The 24,036-nt window shown below is 51.3% G+C and overlaps 1 protein-coding gene across 1 annotated transcript in view; it reads right to left on the bottom strand.

Annotated features, from left to right (window-relative positions):
* LOC144767953 (cell adhesion molecule CEACAM6-like) overlaps window positions 1–24,036 on the bottom strand; it is a gene marked incomplete at its 3' end in the record, with an annotated part of 174,265 nt that overhangs the window by 46,601 nt on the left and 103,628 nt on the right. The window contains exon 3 of the mRNA XM_078651304.1: window positions 1,935–2,270. Within this exon, the coding sequence (XP_078507430.1) occupies window positions 1,935–2,270 (336 nt within the window). The remainder of the gene's footprint in view (window positions 1–1,934; window positions 2,271–24,036) is intronic.

Raw genomic sequence — 24,036 nt, forward strand, 5'->3', positions numbered from 1 at the left:
GTCGACCAGCGCTACAGCAGCTCCCGTGGGCTCCTCTTATCTCCTGTTGCCCACCGCTGCACCGCCCAACAGTGTGTCTGCCGATTCTCCCGCTGCTGAGCACGTTCCTGGGTGTTGCCTGGCAACCTTGCTCGTAACGTCTTCGAGGACGGCCCCACCACTGCGCGCGTTGACGTCTGGCTGGTCTGCCCGCTCTGCCTGTTCTGCCGTCTGTTCTGCAGGCTTCAGACTGAAGGCTTCGGTGAGGGTAGGTTGCCTGAACGACGTATCTTTCTGGTGAGTGCCCTCTCTCGTGATCCTCTGTGTCCGCTGTGTCGGTGTATTCCGCGGCTCCTATGTAGGGCCCGGGTCACCTATTTTACCCTGCTGCTCCGTCTTCTTCTTTGACGCGGGGGCTGTCGGCTTCCTTATGGCACCGAGGGAACGCTGCCCCTTTCCCGGAGCCGAAGTATCCTTTTTTGTACTTTTTTCCTGCTCCCCCCTTTGCCATGATGGAAAAATCCGTCTGCGCCTTCTCCTGTTTCTGGGAACGAAGTGACATCCTGAAGGCAGACTTATTGCGGGTGAACTAAACGAACTGGTTGTGCAGGCTGGTTTTCAGGATAGTGAGGCCAGCTGTGATGGTAAAAAAGGAACTTCGCAGTTTAATCGCTCTGTAGTCTCCTTTGCCTGTTCGCGTCCAGCCTTCTGGGTTTCTGGGGGAGCGTAGCACACTATTCAACCTTCCAGCATCGTCCTAGGTGGGAGAGGGATTAAGTGCGACTGCTCGCTAGGATCCAGCTGCGGCCATCTTGCCCCAATTAACGTGTCTTTTCTATTGTTCTCATTCTGGTGTGGGATCTTTTTGGGTGATGTTTACCCAGTTGTACTGTTTGAAGACTTTTCCTACTTCTTAACACATTGCTCCTAATTTGAGCCTGACTGCTCTGTGCCAAGCTACCAGCGGGTGAGCACAGGTCAATTTAAGGTGTGTCTGCCTCTTACCCTGACTAGGATTGTGGTTGCTGCTTGACCAGGGCTCACACCCTAGTCAACCAACAACCCAATTTCCAACAACCACCTATTGAAAATTGGTGGCACGAAATTCAGAAACATGAAGAGATCCTCATGGGACCAGTACTTACTCTCAAAACAGATTTATTTAGCATTATTCTTTTTAAAAGCAGATTCTCATTTTTCTATTAGGGAAACTGGCTGCACCTAAAGAAAAACTTTGCTTTATTTAAAATTAGTCACAGACATGGTGGACTGCTGACCTCAGCTGGCCACCATCCTTGTGATGGCTGCAATTCATAATGGGTCACAATTTGTCACCTACCTCATTAATATTGGTGAGGTAGGTCAAAATGTAACCCTCTATGAATCAGGTTTTTGCTAACTAACCTATTAGCACATAGGTAGGTTATCAAAAACAGAATTGATTCTGAAAAGTTGTTGCACAGTTTGAGACCACTTTTGCCAAATCGATTCTTTGTACATTTGGGCCATGGCAAAGGGAGTATTTTTTGAAGTGGTTTAAGTATATTAAGTAGCATTGAATTGTATTTTAATTAAAAAGCAAAGCAATAATAAATATATCTTCCAGGAAGCTACTGGCATAATTCATGCATCATTACTGTACATATGCATTACATGTTCTCCGTTATAGACTACTTGCTTGGACAAGACTATTAGGAGGTCTTCGCCGGCAGGACTGAGATCCCACAGCCTTTTTAACATGAAAACAAGCATTGAAAGGTGTTATATAAACATCTGAGTGTCTTGCTGTGCGTTTTATGGCTTTGGAAGTTAAACCTGATGTCACCCATGTGCAGAATGACGTCATGCGAGAGGGTCACATAGAATGTCAGTGATCAAATGGAGGAGTTCAATCTGTCAGTGGCGCCTATGTTACAGAAGGTTTTTAGTTACACAAAAAGAGGTCTTTAACTTACCGTAGACTCTCAGCTGTCTGGTGGCTTGCACTGGGTTTTCACCACTACTTATCACTTGCACGGTGTAATTTCCGGTGTAGTTCGTCATTAGATCTTTGATCCCCAAAGATCCTTCTGGGCCACAAGTCTCCCGACCTGTGTATTTGGGTCCATTGCGCTGCGATGGTGGTGACACGAAGCAAGTGCAGATGAGCTGTGAAGAGTCCACTATTGCCCCTCTGTGCCAGCCAAACGAAAATGACATTGCAATGACCGGGGCAGTGAAGTTGGCCGTCTCTCCCACCCGGGCATTGGTCACTTCTGCAGCGGCCCACTGAGTGTAGATACCAAGAAAGACTGAAAGGAAGAGGAAGAGAAGGGAAACCTGGGGTCAAAACAAAGATTTAAACTTGTAAAAACACTCAAGCACAGGCATGACTTTTGGCTTTTCTACTAATAAGAAAGGAGCCCGCTTTTTGCAGTGACAGTGATTCGAGCATAGGGGGCGTATTATAGAAGGAGGACAGAAGCCATGGGAGTAGGAGATATTAATATTCTTGGAGAATAGGGATAGCCCTGAGTAGTTAGTAGTTAAAGGAACTAGGTGAGGCATTTGATCAAAGTCACACAATTTAAACAAAGTTAGAAGGTTATTTACTTACATTTTGTCTGACTCTTCTGTGGCACAAAGCAACACAAATCATTCCATCAATATATTTACCCTTTAAAATACCTGCAGGCACAGCGCAAACGTGTGCATTGATGACCAAACACTCACTCACCCCTCTTTTTGCTAGGCCTTCGAAGACACAGCCTACCACACTCATTGTGTAGATCATGGGTACTCACAAACTTTCTCTCGGGGGCCAAATTTACAGTGTGGTTTTAGGCAGAGTGCCACACTAGTGGGGGCGAGGTCAGAGGGAGAACGGGTGGGGCTCAGCAAAAAAAAAATTGTGACCATGAGGTTGAACACAGGCCCCTGCAGCGGACACCTTTGTCCACTGAGCTACCAGACCCAGCATACACACATCTTTCTCTCTCTCTCTCCCGCTCTCACTCTCCCTCCCTCTCCCTCCTTCTCTCTCTGTCGCTCCCTCTCTCTCCCTCCTTCCCTCTGTCTCCCTCCCTCTCTGTCTCCCTCCCTCTCTCTCTCCCTCCCTCTCTGTCTCCCTCCCTCTCTCTCTCCCTCCCTCTCTGTCTCCCTCCCTCTCTCTCTCCCTCCCTCTCTGTCTCCCTCCCTCTCTGTCTCCCTCCCTCTCTCTCTCCCTCCCTCTCTGTCTCCCTCCCTCTCTCTCTCCCTCCCTCTCTGTCTCCCTCCCTCTCTGTCTCCCTCCCTCTCTCTCTCCCTCCTTCTCTGTCTCCCTCCCTCTCTCTCTCCCTCCCTCCCTGTCTCCCTCCCTCTCTGTCTCCCTCCCTCTCTCTCTCCCTCCCTCTCTGTCTCCCTCCCTCTCTCTCTCCCTCCCTCTCTGTCTCCCTCCCTCTCTGTCTCCCTCCTCTCTCTCTCCCTCCCTCTCTGTCTCCCTCCCTCTCTCTCTCCCTCCCTCTCTGTCTCCCTCCCTCTCTGTCTCCCTCCCTCTCTCTCTCCCTCCCTCTCTGTCTCCCTCCCTCTCTCTCTCCCTCCCTCTCTGTCTCCCTCCCTCTCTGTCTCCCTCCCTCTCTCTCTCCCTCCCTCTCTGTCTCCCTCCCTCTCTCTCCCTCCCTCTCTGTCTCCCTCCCTCTCTGTCTCCCTCCCTCTCTCTCTCCCTCCCTCTCTGTTTCCCTCCCTCTCTCTCTCCCTCCCTCTCTGTCTCCCTCCCTCTCTGTCTCCCTCCCTCTCTGTCTCCCTCCCTCTCTCTCTCCCTCCCTCTCTGTCTCCCTCCCTATCTCTCTCCCTCCCTCTCTGTCTCCCTCCCTCTCTCTCCCTCCCTCTCTCTCTCCCTCCCTCTCTGTCTCCCTCCCTCTCTCTCTCCCCTCCCTCTCTGTCTCCCTCCCTCTCTCTCTCCCTCCCTCTCTGTCTCCCTCCCTCTCTGTCTCCCTCCCTCTCTCTCTCCCTCCCTCTCTGTCTCCCTCCCTCTCTCTCTCCCTCCCTCTCTGTCTCCCTCCCTCTCTGTCTCCCTCCCTCTCTGTCTCCCTCCCTCTCTGTCTCCCTCCCTCTCTCTCTCCCTCCCTCTCTGTCTCCCTCCCTCTCTCTCTCCCTCCCTCTCTGTCTCCCTCCCTCTCTGTCTCCCTCCCTCTCTCTCTCCCTCTCTCTCTCCCTCCCTCTCTGTCTCCCTCCCTCTCTCTCTCCCTCCCTCTCTGTCTCCCTCCCTCTCTGTCTCCCTCCCTCTCTGTCTCCCTCCCTCTCTCGCTCCCTCCCTCTCTGTCTCCCTCCCTCTCTCTCTCCCTCCCTCTCTCTCTCCCTCCCTCCCTGTCTCCCTCCCTCCCTGTCTCCCTCCCTCTCTCTCTCCCTCCCTCTCTCTCTCCCTCCCTCTCTGTCTCCCTCCCTCTCTGTCTCCCTCCCTCTCTGCTCCCTCCCTCTGTCTCCCTCCCTCTGTCTCCCTCCCTCTCCCTCCATCCTCTGTCGCCCTCCTCCCTCTGTCTGTCTCCCTCCTCGCTTTGTCTCCCTCTCTGTCTCCCTCTCTCTGTCTCCCTCTGTCACCGTCCCCCTCTGTCTCCCTCCCTCTCTCTCTCTCCCTCCTTCTGTCTCCCTCCCTGTCTCTCTCCCTCCCTGTCTCCCTCCCTATCCCTCCGCCCCTCTCTCTATGTCTTCCTCCATTTCTCCCTCTCCCTCTGTTTCCCTCTCTCTCTGCCTCCCTCTCTCTCTGCCTCCCTTTCTCTCCCTCCCTCTGTCTCCCTCCATCCCCCTCTCACCCTCCCTCCTTTTATCACCCTCCCTCCCTCCCTCTCCCTCTGTCTTCCTCTCCCTCCCTCTCCCTCTGTCTTCCTCTCCCTCCCTCTCCCTCTGTCATTACACCCGTGTGTGTGTGTGTGTCAGCCCTCAGCCCAGGCTGAGACAGCTTCCAAAGGGGGGAGCACACACAGCCCCCCCCGAGCACTTAATAAGGGCTTTAAAAGACCATTTCCATGTTAATGAGGCTTTTTTTGTATTTCACCTCTTAGCACCCCTGCAGCTCCCCACTTGAAATCAGTGGAATCCCCCGGCCCCCACAGAGCAGAGTCACTGAGTCCTTGCTGCTGCGGTGGCATTTGCTAACACAATTAAATATATATATTTTTTTAAACACAGGTGTCTGCAAGGTCCGCGGGCCGCCCAGGAAGGCTTGCCGGGCCGCTGGCTGCCCGCGGGCCGTACTATGCGTACCCGTGGTGTAGATTGAACTGCTGTAGATTACACGTGTGTCATATTTAACCCCAAAATGTAGTCGATCATTATCAGAAAAAAGTCTTCGGTTGCAATAGTGATTCAAGTAAATTCAAATAAACATTTAAGTGTTACAAAATAAATCTACTTACTTACAGCACATCAGTTTCCTCGCGTTAGACTTTAATAAATACCTTTGTGGAAATATATGCTACGCCTCTTTAACTTCATACATGACATATGGGAGAAAGCGGGTTTAATACTACCAGCTGCATGCACCGTTAACTTCGACACCGATGACACAGTAGGACGATTGCAAATTTGTTTCTTTGGCACCAGTTATCATGCATCATGGTCTAACATAAAATATAGCTCTTTACCGCCAAAATTCTTAGTAACCTTTTCTACTGTCATCTGTTAAGAATCTTGGGCATATTATCAAGAACGGCGTTAAAATTATCGCCGCTTTAGTGGCGGGAAACTGCGCTAAAGTGGCGATAAGTGGCTTGATAATATACTCTTGAGAATTCCAATAGAAGTCCATGTTCTGGTGTGAACCTGGGCTTCTATGGGAATTCACAAGGGCGTATCATCAAGCCCATTATCGCCGCTTTAGCGGCAGTTTCCCGCCGCTAAAGCGGCAATAGTTTTTACGCCGGTCTTGATAATATGCCCCTACATTTCGAAAACTGCATTTGCTTCTGAACAAAAACGTAATTGAAAAATTTGAGACGTTTCTTGAGGCTGTTAATAAACAACCGCTTGCTCTGTATGTCCTGCTAAAATGCCAGCTGTTTCCACCTTTAGTAGCTAAGTTACTGGAATCGTCAATGAGTGCTTGGAGGCTTTGTCAGGGTTAGAAAGCACTATACAAATGCCATAATACAATATATAGAGCAAATTACAGCTGTTGTTTTTAGAATGTTTATCAAACATGTAGTTTGTTTTGATAATAATTATGCAGTTGTAATTCCCCAAATCAATGGAAAGAGACAGGAACTGTGTTCCTCCTTCCAAAGACGTGCCCACAGTAGGGAGTGAGACAGTATGTTTTTAGGTCGAGCCTGAGCCAGCACGCAAGCGCTGTTCTGGTGAAGATCGGTTGTAGTTCAGTACTAGAGAGAAGCCTCGCCCACTCCCTCACCCTTATTTTTATTTGGTTTGTGTGTTTGTCCTTTGTAAATGCTGTCTTCTGATTCATTATGAGGCTTGTTAGTCCCCTGTCGTCTTTTGTAACCTCCTATGGTTACTGTCTCCTTTACTTGGTTGTTCCACAGTACGTGTTCTATTTTATTTATTGAGTTTCCCTACCTCAAGCACAACAACGTGCTCTGCTTACATTCAGCGGGCAATGCCCACTTTCACTTTCACTTTTGCAGCAGCAGGGACAATGGTGGCTGTCAGTGGCGTAACGAAACTTGCCAGTCTAGAGCTCTCAGGCCAGCGACCCGCCACACTGCAGGGGATGATGGGCTATTGTCACGCCACTGTCATCAATCCCCCTGTTATAAGTAACACTGGATGGTGGAGTCAAATGTTCAGCTTAGTCTGCCAGCAGGCTATCATAGGTGGTGGTCCATTCATTACAGGGTCCCTGCCATCGGTAGATCGGGGAAGTTTGCCCAATTTTAGGTGGGTTTCCTGATGCAGACTCCTGTCATGATATACAACATCGGGCCCGCTCATCGTTCAGTTTTGACAAAAGTGCATCCACTGCTCCTTCTCGTTTTCGTTTTAAACCATTAGACAAAGCGACAATGCAGTATTTCAAAAGCAGATGTAGCTACAAAGATCAAATTTTGATAATACATTTTTATTAGTAGACAATATCAATCTTAAGAGGCATTGCATAGCTTCATACACACTGTGACCCCAATTCCATCACAGTCTCTCTCTCTCTCTCTTTCTCTCTCTCTCAGTGAGTCAGTCTCTCTCTCTTAGTCAGTCTCCCTCTCCGTCATTCAGTCTCTGTCTCAGTCAGTCAGTCTCTCTCAGTCAGTCAGTCTGTCAGTCAGTCTGTCAGTCAGTCAGTCTGTCAGTCTCTCTCTCTGTCAGTCAGTCGGTCTCTCTCTCTCTCTCTGTCAGTCTCTCTACCTCTCTCTTTCTGTTAGTCTGTCAGTCAGTCTCTCTCTGTCAGTCAGTCTCTCTCTCTGTCAGTTTCTCAGCCAGTCAGTCTCTCGGTCAGTCAGTATTCAGTCTCTGAGTCAGTCAGTCTCTACTCTCTCTCCACTCTATCTCTCTCTCTCCATTCTCTCTCCACTGTCTCCCTCCACTGTCTCTCTCCACTCTCTCTCCACTGTCTCTGCACGGTCTCTGCACGGTCTCTGCACGGTCTCTGCACTGTCTCTGCACTGTCTCCACTCTCTCTCTCTCTCTCTCTCTCCACTTTCTCTCTCTCTCCACTCTCTCTCTCTCTCTCTCTCTCTCTGTCATTCAGTCGGTCAGTCAGTCAGTCTGTCAGTCTCTCTCTCTGTCAGTCAGCCGGTCTCTCTCTCTCTGTCAGTCTCTCTATCTCTCTCTTTCTGTTAGTCTGTTAGTCAGTCTCTCTCTCTCAGTCAGTCAGTCTTCTTCTCTCTCTCTCAGTCAGTTTCTCAGCCAGTCAGGCTCTCGGTCAGTCAGTATTCAGTCTCTGAGTCAGTCAGTCTCTACTCTCTCTCCACTCTATCTCCACTGTCTCTCCCTCCACTGTCTCTCTCTCCACTTTCTCTCTCTCCACTCTCTCTCTCTCTCTCTCTCTCTCTCTCTCTCTCTCAGCCAGTCTCTCTCTCTCTGTCATTCAGTCTCTCTTAGTCAGTCAGTCTATCTCAGTCAGTCAGTCAGTCAGTCTCTCTCTCTGTCAGTCAGTCGGTCTGTCTCTCTCTCTCTGTCAGTCTCTCTATCTCTCTCTCTCAGTCAGTCAGTCTTTCTCTCTCTCAGTCAGTTTCTCAGCCAGTCAGTCTCTCGGTCAGTCAGTATTCAGTCTCTGAGTCAGCCAGTCTCTACTCTCTCTCCACTCTATCTCTCTCTCTCCATTCTCTCTCTCAACTCTGTCCACACTATCTCCACTGCCTCTCTCTCCACTCTCACTCCACTGTCTCTCTCTCCACTGTCTCTCTCTCTCCACTTTCTCTCTCTCTCCAATCTCTCTCCACTCTGTCACTCTCACTCTGTCTCTCTCTCTCTCTCTCTCTCTCTCTCTCTCTCTCTCACTCTCTCTCTCTCTCTCTCTCTCTTTCTCTCAGTGAGTCAGTCTCTCTCTCTCAGTCGGTCTCTCTCTCTCTGTCAGTCTCTCTATCTCTCTCTTTCTGTTAGTCTGTCAGTCAGTCTCTCTCTCTCAGTCAGTCTCTCTCTCAGTCAGTCAGTCTCACTCTCTCTCTCTCTCTCAGTCAGTTTCTCAGCCAGTCAGTCTCTCGGTCAGTCAGAATTCAGTCTCTGAGTCAGTCAGTCTCTACTCTCTCTCTACTCTATCTCTCTCTCTCCATTCTCTCTCTCAACTCTGTCCACTCTACCTCCACTGTTTCTCTCCACTCTCTCTCCACTGTCTCTCCACTGTCTCTCCCTCCACTGTCTCTCTCTCCACTTTCTCTCTCTCCACTCTCTCTCTCTCTCTCTCTCTCTCTCTCTCTCTCTCTCTCTCTCTCTCTCTCTCCCAGCCAGTCACTCTCTCTCTTTCATTCAGTCTCTCTCAGTCAGTCAGGCTGTCAGTCAGTCAGTCAGTCTGTCAGTCAGTCAGTCAGTCTCTCTCTCTGTCAGTCAGTCGGTCTCTCTCTCTCTCTCTGTCAGTCTCTCTATCGCTCTCTTTCTGTTAGTCTGTTAGTCAGTCTCTCTCTCTCAGTCAGTCAGTCTTTCTCTCTCTCTCTCAAACAGTTTCTCAGCCAGTCAGTCTCTCGGTCCGTCAGTATTCAGTCTCTGAGTCAGTCAGTCTCTACTCTCTCTCCACTCTATCTCTCTCTCTCCATTCTCTCTCTCAACTCTGTCCACACTATCTCCACTGCCTCTTTCCCCACTCTCTCTCCACTGTCTCTCTCTCCACTTTCTCTCTCTCTCCACTCTCTCTCCACTCTCTCTTTCTCTTTCTCTCTCTGTCTCTCTCTCTCTCTCTCTCTCTCTCTCTCTCTCTCTCTCTCTCTCTCTCTTTCTCAGCGAGTCAGTCTCTCTCTCTCAGTCAGTCTCTCTCAGTCAGTCAGTCTCTCTCAGTCAGTCTGTCTGTCAGTCAGTCGGTCGGTCTCTCTCTCTCTGTCAGTCTCTCTATCTCTCTCTTTCTGTTAGTCTGTCAGTCAGTCTCTCTCTCTCAGTCAGTCTCTCTCTCTCTCTCTCTCAGTCAGTTTCTCAGCCAGTCAATCTCTCAGTCAGTCAGTATTCAGTCTCTGAGTCAGTCAGTCGCTACTCTCTCTCCACTCTATCTCTCTCTCTCCATTCTCTCTCCACTGTCTCCCTCCACTGTCTCTCTCCACTGTCTCTGCACGGTGTCTCCACTGTCTCTCCACTGTCTCTGCACTGTCTCCACTCTCCCTCTCTCTCCACTCTCTCTTCTCTCTCTCTCTCCACTTTCTCTCTCTCTCTCTCTCTCTCTCTCTCACTCTCTCTCTCTCTCTCTCTGTCTGTCAGTCTCTCTCTCTGTCATTCACTCTCTCTCAGTCAGTCACTCTCTCTCAGTCAGTCACTCTCTCTCAGTCTGTCAGTCGGTCAGTCAGGCAGTCTGTCAGTCTCTCAGTCAGTCAGTCGGTCTCTCTCTCTCTGTCAGTCTCTCTATCTTCTCCCCTTCCACCTTGCATCTTTTTCTACCTTGCACCATTCTCCCCTCTGCCTTGCACCATTCTCCCCTCTGCCTTTCTCCCTTCTCCCCTCTGCCTTGCTCCCTTCTCCCCTCTGCCTTTCTCCCTTCTCCTCTCTACCTTACACCATTCTCCCCTCTGCCTTGCACCCTTCTCCCCTCTGCCTTGCACCCTTCTCCCCTCTGCCTTGCCCCTTCTCCTCTCTGCCTTGCACCCTTCTCCTCTCTGGCTGGCACCCTTCTCCCCTCTGCCTTGCACCCTTCTCCTCTCTGGCTGGCACCCTTCTCCCCTCTGCCTTGCACCCTTCTCCCCTCTGCCTTGCACCCTTCTCCCCTCTGCCTTGCCCCTTCTCCTCTCTGGCTGGCACCCTTCTCCTCTCTGGCTGGCACCCTTCTCCTCTCTGCCTTGCACCCTTCTCCTCTCTGGCTGGCACCCTTCTCCCCTCTGCCTTGCACCCTTCTCCTCTCTACCTTACACCATTCTCCCCTCTGCCTTGCACCCTTCTCCCCTCTGCCTTGCACCCTTCTCCCCTCTGCCTTTCTCCCTTCTCCTCTCTACCTTACACCATTCTCCCCTCTGCCTTGCACCCTTCTCCCCTCTGCCTTGCACCCTTCTCCCCTCTGCCTTGCACCCTTCTCCCCTCCCCCATGCACCCTTCTCCCCTCTCCCCCATGCACCCTTCTCCCCTCTGCCTTGCAACCTTCTCCCCTCTGACTTGAACCCTTCTCCTCTCTGCCTTGCACCCTTCTCCTCTCTGCCTTGCACCCTTCTCTCCCTCCACCTAGGATCCTTCTTTACCTTGCACCCTTCTAGCCTCTGCCTTGTACCCTTCTCTCCTCTGCCTTGCACCCTTCTTTCCTCCGCCTTGCACCCTTCTCTACCTTGCACCCTTCTCTTCCTCCGCCTTGCACCCTTCTCTACCTTGCACCCTTCTCCCCTCTGCTTTGCACCCTTCTCCCCTCTGCCTTGCACCCATCTCCCCTCTGCCTTGCACCCTTCTCTCCTCTGCCTTCACTCTTCTCCCCTCTGCCTGGCACCCTTCTCCCCTCTGCCTTGCACCCTTCTCCCCTCTGCCTTGCACTCTTCTCCCCTCTACCCTGCACCCTTCTCCCCTCTACCTTGCACCCTTCTCCCCTCTACCTTGCACCCTTCTACCCTCTGCCTTGCACCCTTCTCCTCTCTGCCTTGCACCCTTCTCCCCTCTGCCTTGCACCCTTCTCCGCTCTGCCTTGCACTCTTCTCTCCCTCCGCCTTGCACCCTTCTCCCCTCTGCCTTGCACCCTTCTCCCCTCTGCCTTGCACCCTTCTCTCCCTCCCCCTCGCACCCTTCTCCCCTCTGCCTTGCACACTTCTCCCCTCTGCCTTGCACCCTTCTCCCCTCTGCCTTGCACCCTTCTCCTCTCTGCCTTGCACCCTTCTCCCCTCTGCCATGCACCCTTATCCTCTCTGCCTTGCACCCTTCTCCCCTCTGCCTTGCACCCTTCTCCCCTCTGCCTTGCACCCTTCTCCCCTCTGCCTTGCACCCTTCTCCTCTCTGCCTTGCACCCTTCTCCTCTCTGCCTTGCACCCTTCTCCTCTCTGCCTTGCACCCTTCTCTACCTTGCACCCTTCTCTCCTCTGCCTTGCACCCTTCTCTCCCTCCGCCTAGGATCCTTCTTTACATTGCTCCCTTCTAGCCTCTGCCTTGTACCCTTCTCTCCTCTGCCTTGCACCCTTCTTTTCTCCGCCTTGCACCCTTCTCTACCTTGCACCCTTCTCTCCCTCCGCCTTGCACCCTTCTCTACCTTGCACCCTTCTCCCCTATGCCTTGCACTCTTCTCCCCTTTGCCTTGCATGCTTCTCCCCTCTGCCTTGTACCCTTCTCCCCTCTGCCTTGCACCCATCTCCCCTCTGCCTTGCACCCTTCTCTCCTCTGCCTTCACTCTTCTCCCCTCTGCCTGGCACCCTTCTCCCCTCTGCCTTGCACCCTTCTCCCCTCTGCCTTGCACTCTTCTCCCCTCTACCCTGCACCCTTCTCCCCTCTACCTTGCATCCTTCTCCCCTCTACCTTGCACCCTTCTACCCTCTGCCTTGCACCCTTCTCCTCTCTGCCTTGCACCCTTCTCCCCTCTGCCTTGCACCCTTCTCCGCTCTGCCTTGCACTCTTCTCTCCCTCCGCCTTGCACCCTTCTCCCCTCTGCCTTGCACCCTTCTCCCCTCTGCCTTGCACCCTTCTCTCCCTCCCCCTCGCACCCTTCTCCCCTCTGCCTTGCACACTTCTCCCCTCTGCCAGGCACCCTTCTCCCCTCTGCCTTGCACCCTTCTCCTCTCTGCCTTGCACCCTTCTCCCCTCTGCCATGCACCCTTATCCTCTCTGCCTTGCACCCTTCTCCCCTCTGCCTTGCACCCTTCTCCCCTCTGCCTTGCACCCTTCTCCCCTCTGCCTTGCACCCTTCTCCCCTCTGCCTTGCACCCTTCTCTCCCTCTGCCTTGCACCCTTCTCTCCCTCTGCCTTGCAATCTTCTCTCTCTCCGACTGGCACCCTTCTCTCCCTCCACCTTGCACCCTTCTCTCCCTCCGCCTTGCACCCTTCTCTACCTTGCACCCTTCTCCCCTCCTCCTTGCACCCTTCTCCCCTCTGCCTTACACCCTTCTCCCCTCTGCCTTACACCCTTCTCCTCTCTACCTTGCACCCTTCTCCCCTCCTCCTTGCACCCATCTCCCCTCCTCCGTGCACCCATCTCCCCTCCGCCTTGCACCCTTCTCCTCTCTACCTTGCACCCTTCTCCTCTCTACCTTGCACCCTTCTCCTCTCTACCTTGTGCCCTTCTCCTCCCTACCTTGCACCCTTCTCTCTGCCTTGCACTCTTCTCCCCTCTGCCTTGCACCCTTCTCCCCTCTGTCTTGCACCCTTCTCCTCTCTACCTTGTGCCCTTCTCCTCTCTACCTTGCACCCTTCTCCCCTTTGCCTTGCACCCTTCTCCTCTCTACCTTGCACCCTTCTCCCCTTTGCCTTGCACCCTTCTCCCCTCTGCCTTGCACCCTTCTCCCCTCTGTCTTGCACCCTTCTCGGCCCCCTTTACCCCCCACCTCCCCTGCGGACGTCCACATGGTGCGTTCTAACAAGAGTGCTTACCTGAGGCCTCCATTTTGCTGCCTCATCCCTTCTCATATGAGCTTTGCCCTGGAGAATGCTGTCTCTGGGGCCCCCACTCCCACCCTTGTCAGGGTCCCAAGCAGTGCTCTGTGCTGCCTCCTGCTCTCTGGGGCCCCCACCCCATCCTCTTTCCGGGCCTCCCGCGCTCTGACTGAAGAGAAACAATGTCAGTTGATACATTGTAACGACCTCGCCTGTAACCAGGCGAGGTCGCCCCCACACACCGCTGCTTCTGCCTCTTTTGCCTGCCTTATGTGTTGTTGCCTTCGTTGCTGCCTCCATTTTGTTTTTCCTTCACCTTGCCTTGTGTGTTGTTGCCTTCGTTTCTGCCTCCATTTTGTTTTTCCTTCACCTTGCCTTGTGTGTTGTTGCTTTCGTTTCTGCCTCCATTTTTGTTTTTCCTTCACCTTGCCTTGTGTGCTGTTGCCTTCGTTTCTGCCTCCATTTTTGTTCTTTCCTTCACCTTGCCTTGTGTGCTGTTGCCTTTGTTCCTGCCTCCATTTTTTCCTTCGTTTCTCACACCCCCGGACGAACCAGCCGCCGCTGAGCCGCCCTCGGACCTCCTTTCCCGGCGCTGCCTCCCTGCGGCCCCGACCCCTCCTGCCCATTCGCCACCCCGCTCCCGCCACCCTGCTGCTCCTCCCTCCCGGCTCCTTACTTAAGGGGACCGCGTAGAGGTGTAGGGAGCGACCGCTGAGCCTGTAACCAGGCGAGGTCGCCCCCACACACCGCTGCTTCTGCCTCGTTTGCCTGCCTTGTGTGTTGTTGCCTTCGTTCCTGCCTCCATTTTGTTTTTTCTTCACCTTGCCTTGTGTGTTGTTGCCTTCGTTTCTGCCTCCATTTTGTTTTTCCTTCACCTTGCTTTGTGTGTTGTTGCCTTCGTTTCTGCCTCCATTTTTGTTTTTTTCCTTCACCTTGCCTTGTGTGCTGTTGCCTTCGTTTCTGCCTCCATTTTTGTTCTTTCCTTCACCTTGCCTTGTGTGCTGTTGCCTTCGTTTCTGTCTCAATTCTTTCCTTCGTTTCTCACCCCCCCGGACGACCCAGCCGCCGCTGAGCCGCCCTCGGACCTCCTTTCCCGCCGCTGCCTCCCTGCGGCCCCGCCCCCCTCCTGCCCATTCGCCGCCCCGCTCCCGCCACCCAGATGCTCCTCCCTCCCGGCTCCTTACTTATGACGCCCACGCGTACGCACAGTGTTGACGCGCAGCGGGCGTGCCGATTGTGCGCCGAAGGCACGCCTAAGGCAAGCCCGTCTGTGCCTGTCTGCGCCTGGCCCGCACCCAGCCCCAGGACCCCTGGCCCCTGACGGACCTACGCCGCCGCCACCCTCATCGCACTCAAACCCGAACAAACAAGAGCCTGCCACCGAGCCACCCCGAGACGCACCCACGGACCCTTCACCTGTCGAGCCTGCAAGTTCACCTGCCTCCGGACCTGCGCCACAGCTACCAAGCCGAGCACCAACAACAGCCACCTCAAGTGCATCCTGCTCAACACCCGCTCCATCCACAGACACGCCATCGAACTTTGGAACCTGCTCGACACAACCTCACCAGACGTCGCCTTCCTCACAGAAACCTGGATGAACGCCTCATCAGCACCCGTCATCGCCATCGCCATCCCAGACGGATACAAGATCATCCGGAGAGACCGCGTCAACCAGACTGGAGGAGGCATCGCCATCGTACACAAGAACACCATCCGCATCATGACCGACTCCAACGACACCATCGCCGCCGCCGAGTATCTCCACTTCCAGATACACACCGACCCAAAGACGACCCTCAGAGGCACCCTCGTCTACAGACCCCCAGGACCACATACACAATTCAGCGAAGACATCACGGTCTTCATCAGCCCGCACGCCCTCCGCTCCGCTGACTACATCCTCCTAGGGGACCTCAACTTCCACCTGGAGAACAACAAGGACCGCAACACCGCCGCCCTGCTGGACAACCTAGCCAACCTCGGACTCAAGCAACTGGTCAACACCCCCACCCACTACGCCGGCCACACGCTTGATCCTGTCTTCTCATCCAGCAAGCACATCACCTTCAGCCACTCCACCGGACTTCACTGGACCGATCACAGCTGCGTCCACTTCAGCTTCAGAAGAACCACGACTCACCGCCACCCGCAACAAGTTCCTCGCAGGAGCTGGAGCAAGATCACCGCCGAGCAGCTCACCACCTCCCTCAGCCAGAACCCACCCGCCAGCACAACGAACCCCAACGAAGTAGCACGCAACCTCACGCAGTGGCTGACCGCCTGCGCCGACGACCTCGTGCCACTAAAGAACCCTCCCAGCAGACCCAGAAGCAAGAAAGCCTCCTGGTTCACCGACGAACTCAAGGACTCCAAGAAGAACTGCCGCACCCTCGAGAAAGCCTGGCTCCTCGACCAGACCACAGACAACATGACCGCCCTCAAAGACGCCACCCGCAAGCACCACCAGCTCATCCGCACCACCAAGAAGAAATCACTGAAGGAACGACTGGACAACAATGCCCACGACAGCAAGGAACTCTTCAGCATCGTCAAGGAGTTCTCCAACCCCAGCACCGGCAACAACGACATCACTCCTTCACAAGACCTCTGCAACTCTCTCGCCTCATACTTCCACCGCAAGATCGCCGACATCCACAACAGCTTCGGCGCACCATCCACGCACCCAACCGTCGAACCAACGCCCCCCACCGCCACCCTCCGCACCTGGACCACGGTGACCACCGAAGACACAGCCCGCACGATGAACACCATCCACTCCGGATCTCCAACCGACCCCTGCCCCCACCACGTCTTCAACAAGGCCAACTCCATCATCGCACCCCAACTCCGGGACGTCATCAACTCCTCCTTCAACACCGCCACCTTCCCGGAGAGCTGGAAGCATGCCGAGCTCACCGCCCTACTGAAGAAACAAACAGCGGACCCCACCGACCTCAAGAACTTCCGCCCCATCTCGCTCCTCCCTTTTCCTGCCAAAGTCATTGAGAAGACCGTCAACAGACAGCTTGCAGGCTTCCTCGAGACGAACGGATCCCTCGACCCCTCGCAGTCCGGTTTCCGAGCCAACCACAGCACCGAGACCGCCCTCATCGCAGCCACCGACGACATCCGAGCCCTGCTCGACAACGGGGAAACATCAGCCCTCATCCTCCTGGACCTCTCCGCAGCGTTCGATACTGTCTGCCACCGCACCCTAGTTCAACGCCTCAGCAAAATCGGTATCCAAGAAAAGGCACTGGAGTAGATCATCTCGTTCCTCGCCGGAAGAACACAAAGAGTCCGCCTCCCCCTGTTCTGATCCGAGGCCACCGAAGTCATCTGCGGCGTACCGCAGGGATCATCACTCAGCCCCACCCTCTTCAATGTCTATATGAAACCTCTTGCAGCCATCTCACGCCAACACAACCTCAACATCATCTCCTACACCGACGACACCCAACTGATCCTCTCCCTCACCAGAGACCCCGCCACCGCCAGAACTAGCCTACACGAAGGGATGAAAGACGTCGCCGAGTGGATGAAGAACAGCCGCCTAAAACTGAACTCAGACAAGACGGAAGTCCTCATCCTGGGACCATCGCCCTCCGCCTGGGACGACTCCTGGTGGCCTCCCGCCCTGGGCACTGCTCCCAAGCCAACGGACCACGCACGCAACCTGGGCTTCATCCTGGACTCTTCCCTCTCGATGACCAGACAAGTCAACACCGTCTCCTCATCGTGCTTCAACACCCTGCGTATGCTCCGAAAGATCTTCCGATGGATCCCGACCGAAACCAGGAAGACGGTCACCCAGGCACTCGTCACCAGCCGATTGGACTACGGAAACACCCTCTACGCGGGAACCACAGCCAAACTACAGAAAAGACTCCAGCGCATACAGAAAGCCTCCGCCCGACTCATCTTGGACATCCCCCGACGCAGCCACATCTCCGGCCACCTGAGGGACCTGCACTGGCTCCCTGTCAGCAAAAGGATCACGTTCAGGCTCCTTACCCACGCACACAAGTCTCTCCACGACCTGGGCCCCAAGTACCTCAACGACCGCCTGACCTTCTACACGCCCACCCGCCAGCTACGTTCTACAAGCCTCGCCCTTGCCGCCGTACCACGCATCCGAAGAGCCACCGCAGGAGGAAGATCCTTATCCTACCTGGCGGCCAAGACATGGAACTCCCTCCCCGTCCACCTCCGGCTGACACAGGACCACCTCGCCTTCAGGAAACAACTCAAGACCTGGCTGATCGAGCAGTAGCGGACCCCTCCCCCAAGCGCCTTGAGACCCTTCCGGGTGAGTAGCGCGCTATACAAATGTTATGATTGATTGATTGATTGTTTCTCTTCAGTCAGTGGGAGGGGCTCAGAGGGGATCAGAGCTGCAGACAGCCTGCACCTGCTTTAGGGGGAGAGAGGCTTGCTTTAACGCAAGCCTCTCTAACAGCTCTCACTGAAGAGCTGAGGGGGCCCGGGGCCCCCTTCATTTACTGAAGAGAGTGGGGCCCCCCGCACCGCGGGGCCTGCGGGGCATTTGTTACGCCCCTGGTGGGTGTTTGTTTCCAATGCCATAGGTCTCCCATTCAATAGCATTGCAAATATATTTATACTTAGTGTGCAGGATGTTGAACAGCAGCGCACGGCCGAGAAGTAGCGAGTGGAGCCGGGTGGTGCCCTGGAGTCCCTTGCTGTCAGTGCTGCACAGACCAGACCCAGACTGAGACCTGGGGCCACTCAGATCAATAATATTTCCCAACAAACCAAAGGCATTATTACTAGCACAAACTATACTCTGTGGGGCTACAAAATAGTACAAACCAAAATTTACTGGTCGTTAAAACATAACTTCTGCAAATAAAGTTATGGAATAATAAAAACACACTCCTGGCCTCATGGGTCCCTGCCTTACATTCCCGCTTTTGGTGCTGCGGGAGTCTGAGACAAGAAAAGCCTCCACCGGAGGAGCTGGCCCACTGCATGCACTATTGGTGACCAAGAGAAAACACTGATGCAAAGCCCAAGCTGATGGAGACGGGCAGGGAGGAGGGCAGCAGACACGGACAGAGTTCATGGCATCTGTTCACCCAGAATTATTCAAATGAAGCACAAGAAACAGTACAAAGATCCAGTCACCTGATTACTTTTAAAAAATGTCAATATTTAAAAGTATGTTAACTATGATTTTTACCTTTTACAATCACCACTCTCATGTTCTACCTAAATGACAATCGATAAAGTTTACCCGTAACACATCACACATCTCTTTCTTTACATTTATAGTCCAAAAATGTCAGTTTCTAGAGCCCTTCATTCCCACAAGAAGTGCAAATGAAAGCTACCTCTAGAAGGAAATAAGGGCATATTTACAAGGGCCTGATCTCCGCTTTTTTGGCTTAAAAAGCCAAAAAGCGGAGATAACATTAACGCCCTATCTACAAGGGGATGCTAACATGCAGTAGCGCATGTTACCACCCTTTTTCCCGACCCCTCGCTTTGCATCTCTAATGAGATGCAAAGTGGGTGTCACTGGGCAGTACAGCCTGTAAAATATCGATTATGTGCACATCGCGATATTTACAAGGCGGCCCAAGGATTTTTGCAGAAGTTAGTTTTGGGCGAAAACCTCTGTTTTCGCCAAAAACTAACGTCTGCTAAGATCCTGACTCATGTATGTTGAACATGGGGGTTGGATTCTTGTGTTACAACCACGGGGTCGTATCATCAATCATATTGCTGTTTTGCATGTAACATCGCTGGAAACCAGCGATGTTCCCTGGAATTTACATGGCCCTGGAGAAACGCGTTGTTAATAACACGCTAACAGGGCGATAAATTCCAGCGATAGACAGTGATAAATACAAAAGGGCTTAGCGCGCTTTGTGTTATTTATCGCCGTCCGTTGCTGATATGCTCCCAAGATATCACCGTTTACCCATACATATAGGGGGTCCGCTTACAGAAATGAAGAATTAATGACCGAACTATGGGGTTCTTTAGGATGACGGGCGGACTTTGTCCGAACGCCATCCTGTTGTGGGAAGGGACCGCCTGCCATAAGGGCGGGGGTCCAGTGCGTCGAATTAGGATGCACCCACCACAGTGGCGGTCGCATCCAGCATTTTTGACATTGCGGCGGGTGGGGCTGAAAGGCGACCGGGGCGGAAAAGCGGCGGACGGTCTTTCCGTCCGCCGCGGACCCCCCAGCCATACTAATATGGCGGGGGGTAATTCCGGAGCGGATGGCGGGCCGATCGGCCCCGCCAGGCCGGCGGTGGCTACCACTGGCCTGGTGGGGGCGATCCGCCCGCCATCCTAATGGGCCCCAAAATTAGAAGGACTTTGAAAAGTTAGCATTTTTTGCCAGATGTCTTAGAGCAATTATCTATCTATTACAGTTTGTTTACATTCTATGTAAATCTCTGTAGCTTCACTTAAAGGAGAAGGATTTGTCACTGTGCAAAGGATTGTGGGTATCACGATTGCAGGTAATAAGTCCTGCTTGTTTTCTGCCTGTTCAGAAAATGTCATGCTGTCGGCTCGTGCGCGTACATATGTATTATACTTTGATAATATACTAAGGACAAGCACTTGCAATCCTAGCTCTGGAAGCATCTATACTGCAGCTTTCAAAGTGCTGCAAGCAGCGAGGAAGGGATTTTTTGGAGCCCCTTAACCTGGTTCCGGGTCAGTGAAGTGGGAAAACCAAGCAGAGATCTGCTAGTCAGCTTCTGTCGCCAAGCAGATAGCAACTGCTGGAAGCCAGAACCGCTGATTCTGGTCATTGGAACTTTATTGGGAAAGTCCACCATTGTGAATAAATATGTTCAGAAGGGCTAATTAAAATGGCTGTGTTCATTCGTTAAGCCCATCTGCCACCATGTGGAATTGGTGCATTTGTGTGTACTGTTGGAGATGGCTCTGGTTGGGAGTACAGAGATCCATGCACACCCAGGCTTGTAAAACACCATTACTGTCACTGTGAAGTGGATGTAGCCTCAGGGCTAGAGCTGTTGACTTTTGAGCTGTTTAACCAGGTTTGAATCTTGACATCGGCTCAGCACCCCATGATTCTGAGCAAATTACTTAATCTCCGGTGCCTAACTTATTTCAAAATATGTCATTATTTGTTCCATACCTTCATTTCAGTTTCTTGAAAAAATATATTAACAAAGCCTTGGTAAATGTTTTCAGATGTGTTTCATTGGTTTAATGATCAAGGACATGTCTTTGTCCTTCAAACAAACTCTTCATACTATTATTCCAAATATTTTTGTGTATAAAAACACAACTAACAATAGCCAACTCATTGGGGCCGATTCCTATTCGGGAAAAAACACTCCGAATAGCCGTACACAGCGTTTTTCCCATACGAATCGCACCCTGCAGCCTCCCCCGTATGTACGATGAAGTACGATTCGTACCAGGAGCAGGACTCCGTATGAATTGTACAAAGACCGTGCAACTCTAATCTCTGTACGTTTCTCCCTCGGAACCCACTGTACGTGACATCCGTACGGTTCGAAGCAGGTTTTCCCGACCCAGCAAGTACGATTCGTGTCGGGTACGCACCGTATGATGCTTTTTTTATGGGAGCCCAAAACGTCCGGAGAAGCAGAGTATGCCTCGAAACAGGTAAGGAACGGCCCACCCCCGGGTACGGTGCATACACCTCATGTCTTTAGGGGTACGGTTTGTACCCCTGCAATCATGGGGTGTACGCACTGTACCCCACGATCATGGGGTGTTCGCACCGTACCCCGTGATCGCAGGATGAGCGGTGCATACACCCTGCGATCATGGGGTACAGTGCGTATACCCCATGATTGCAGGGGTACGCACCGTGCCCCTGCAATCATGGGGTGTACGCACCGTACGGTGTGTATGTGATTGTGCGGTTGTCCGTACGAATCACCTTTACCTGACGTGGACCGTACGAATCGTGTCCTCATACCCCGGTCTGGATCGTACTCGTCGGGTCGTACGGCATGTTTACGAATCATACGCTTCACTGTGAGTGTCCGTGTCATACGGTTTCAGCCTTGCAATTTGTATGGTTCGCGATGATTCAGACGGATTGACGCGATTCGGACGGACGTGTACGATTCGTACGGAGAGGGCTCCAGATACGATTCGGACGGACGCTTTTTTTCCCGAATCGGAATCGGCCCCATTATGTTACTTCTACTGGAACTACTTCAGTGCTGTTATTCAAAATAATACACAGACTATCAAACTATTTTTGGGGGAAAATGTTACAGCCAGCCTGCTTAGCCATTTTGTTTGTGCATACAGTCATTGTTCAAAAACACAAAAATGCAATAGATAATCGCAAATAAGCAACATATGTCAGCACCATGATGGAACTGCAGGTTTAGTCTCAAATTCACATGGTATATTGACCATGGCTTATGTCTGCTTAATTGGTACAGAAATGTAATGTTCTAAATAATCAAAACATATGGACATGTACATGGACATTTTTTATTTAATGACAAGGACAATAATTGTTTACATATTGCACCCTATTGTACACATTAAATCACAAAGCAATTGGTCTTGCATTTGCAAGAGTTTCAGCTATTGCCATTCTAAGTAACAGTGCTGTTTATTTGGATCCTTGAGTCTCGAATCCTGAGCAACTTCCAAGCTGGTTTCCGCGCAGAAATAAGAACTTTGGACCAAGCTTTTCACCTCCTTTGTATTTATTGGAAGGAAGTGGCAGTCTAAGGAGGAAAGCTCTACATGGCCTTTGTTGACCTACGGTCTGCATTTGACCTAGTCCTGTGAGCTAGCCTATGGAGAGTTTTAAAGGAACAGGGCATACCGAGAAACCTTTTAGATGTTTTATTCAGATTACATTCATCCAGCACAGCACAGGTGAGGTGGGGGAGAACAATAAAGTTACAGAACCCTACCCAGTTTAGCGTAGAGTAAGGTAGAGATATGTTCTAGCCCCCACACTTTTTATTTTTTTTATTAATGGCGTAGTTGATTTTTTAGACAGAGATGGGTGTGATGCCCCAAAAATCAATACAAAAACAGTTTCTGCTCTTCTTTTTGTGGACGACATAGTCTTAATTTCAAAATCACCACAGGGACTAAAACAGCTTTTGAACTATTTTATTACGTTTTCCGAGGAGTGGGGTTTGGTGCTAAACGAGGCCAAAACGAAATATATGATTTTTAAGAAAAGAGCAACCAATCACACCAAAAAACCTGTGTTACTTGGCAGTAGCAAATTGGAGCGAGTTGACACTTTTAATTATTTAGGTAGTCACCTGACCCCGACAACTCACTGAACCGGCCACATTGAGAAAGCTAAACTACACCTAATACATCAGACTGCCAACATTACTAAAATCCACAGGAAAACACTGTCCAGCCAGCTTGCACCAGCTTTGTAAATTTATAATAGCAAGGTTCTAGGGGGGCCCTCTATGGAGCAGAACTCTAGGGTACGGGTTACACCAACGGTTTGTCTACAATTGAGAATCGTTTTCTTAGATCCTTGGTAGACCTACCTTCCAGTACCCCTCTGATACCCCTATGTTTAGACCTCACCCATAGACAGCTAGTACATAAACTAAATTATACATTTCTCATGTTCTGGCACAGGTTGTGGACTGTGGATGAGCTTGTGTCCTATCGTGAGACATTAATTGGTCCCTTGAAGTCACCACTTGTAACCTCGATCCCCTGGTTAAGATCCGTAAGGGACCTACCAGGGAGTCTCGGGATGGAAGGGTTCTGGTCAAATCCGGAAAGTCAGGCCATCATACTATGGGTGAGGCTGAAAACAATGTTCTGGGAAGTTACATCAAAACAAGACCTGGCAAAAACTGAGGGATGCTTGACTTGTAAATTTTTAAATTTCAAATCTGTTTCCCGCTTTAAGGATACTATTGATGAAATCGTCCCCCCTCTGGCAAGTAAATTATTATTTCAGTTCCACTATAAGACCTTGCCTTCAAAACAGTTTTATATAAAGTGGTGTAATGATGATTTTAATGATAATCTCTGTCCTGTGTGCAATGCTAGCTCAGAATCCATTGTGCATTTGCTCTTTGTCTGTCCATATTACAAATCTTCGAGGAAAAAGTGGAGAATAATTCTGCTATGTAAACTGATGGGACCCGGTCACTACCTTCAGGTGTTGAGAACTTTGATGACTGATACATGCAGAGTAGTGAACTTTGGCCATTCCAGATATTGGCATGCACTATGAATCAAGCGTACTTTATGATGAACTCAACTTTTTATCTGTTTTTAAAAATGTGTTATATTAAATTATTTTTATGGTATTTATGCTATGTAAAACCAATTATCTATAATTTGTAAATTGCTAATAATGTGCTGTGTTCTTTTTTTAATCTTTGTGATCGAAATAAAGTTGTTGTTGATGATGAATACACATGGCCTAAATTCACATGGGTGTCCTGCTCCAGGTCTTCTTCGCCTTTTGGTGTTGGTCCTCCATCTAGTCTTGTTTCAAGTTCTTCTTTTCTGGGTTGTTTTGCTCTCCTGATTCTCATCCTGGCCCTGGTTTAACTAGTTCTGATCACCCTGGTTTCCTGAATATGGAGGTCTTGGTTGTGGTCCTTCATGACCATGGTCTCTTGGCTCTGCTCTTGGCTCATCCTTATTTTATGAACGATAAGTAGTGGGTTGTACTGCGCACTCAATTTTTGATAGTGATCACTTTTTTCAATAGGTTAAATAGTTTCAAACAGGGCATGCTGGGTCATGAGGAGGGAGCTAATCTCCTATTGAGTAAAGAAAAAGTAGTAGGTGATAAGTTATCACTGACCCCTTCCTGCACTGCAAATGCTAACCCTTTAGGTTCGCTACTTGATTAAATTGTTGTATATACACTCTTATACAAAAAATAATTCTTCATCAACCTTATGTTAGATGTTCTTGATATGTTCATGATTTATTTACATTAACACATTT

This window comes from Lissotriton helveticus, chromosome 7, assembly GCF_964261635.1.
Source record: "Lissotriton helveticus chromosome 7, aLisHel1.1, whole genome shotgun sequence".
Taxonomy (NCBI): Eukaryota; Metazoa; Chordata; class Amphibia; order Caudata; family Salamandridae; genus Lissotriton; species Lissotriton helveticus.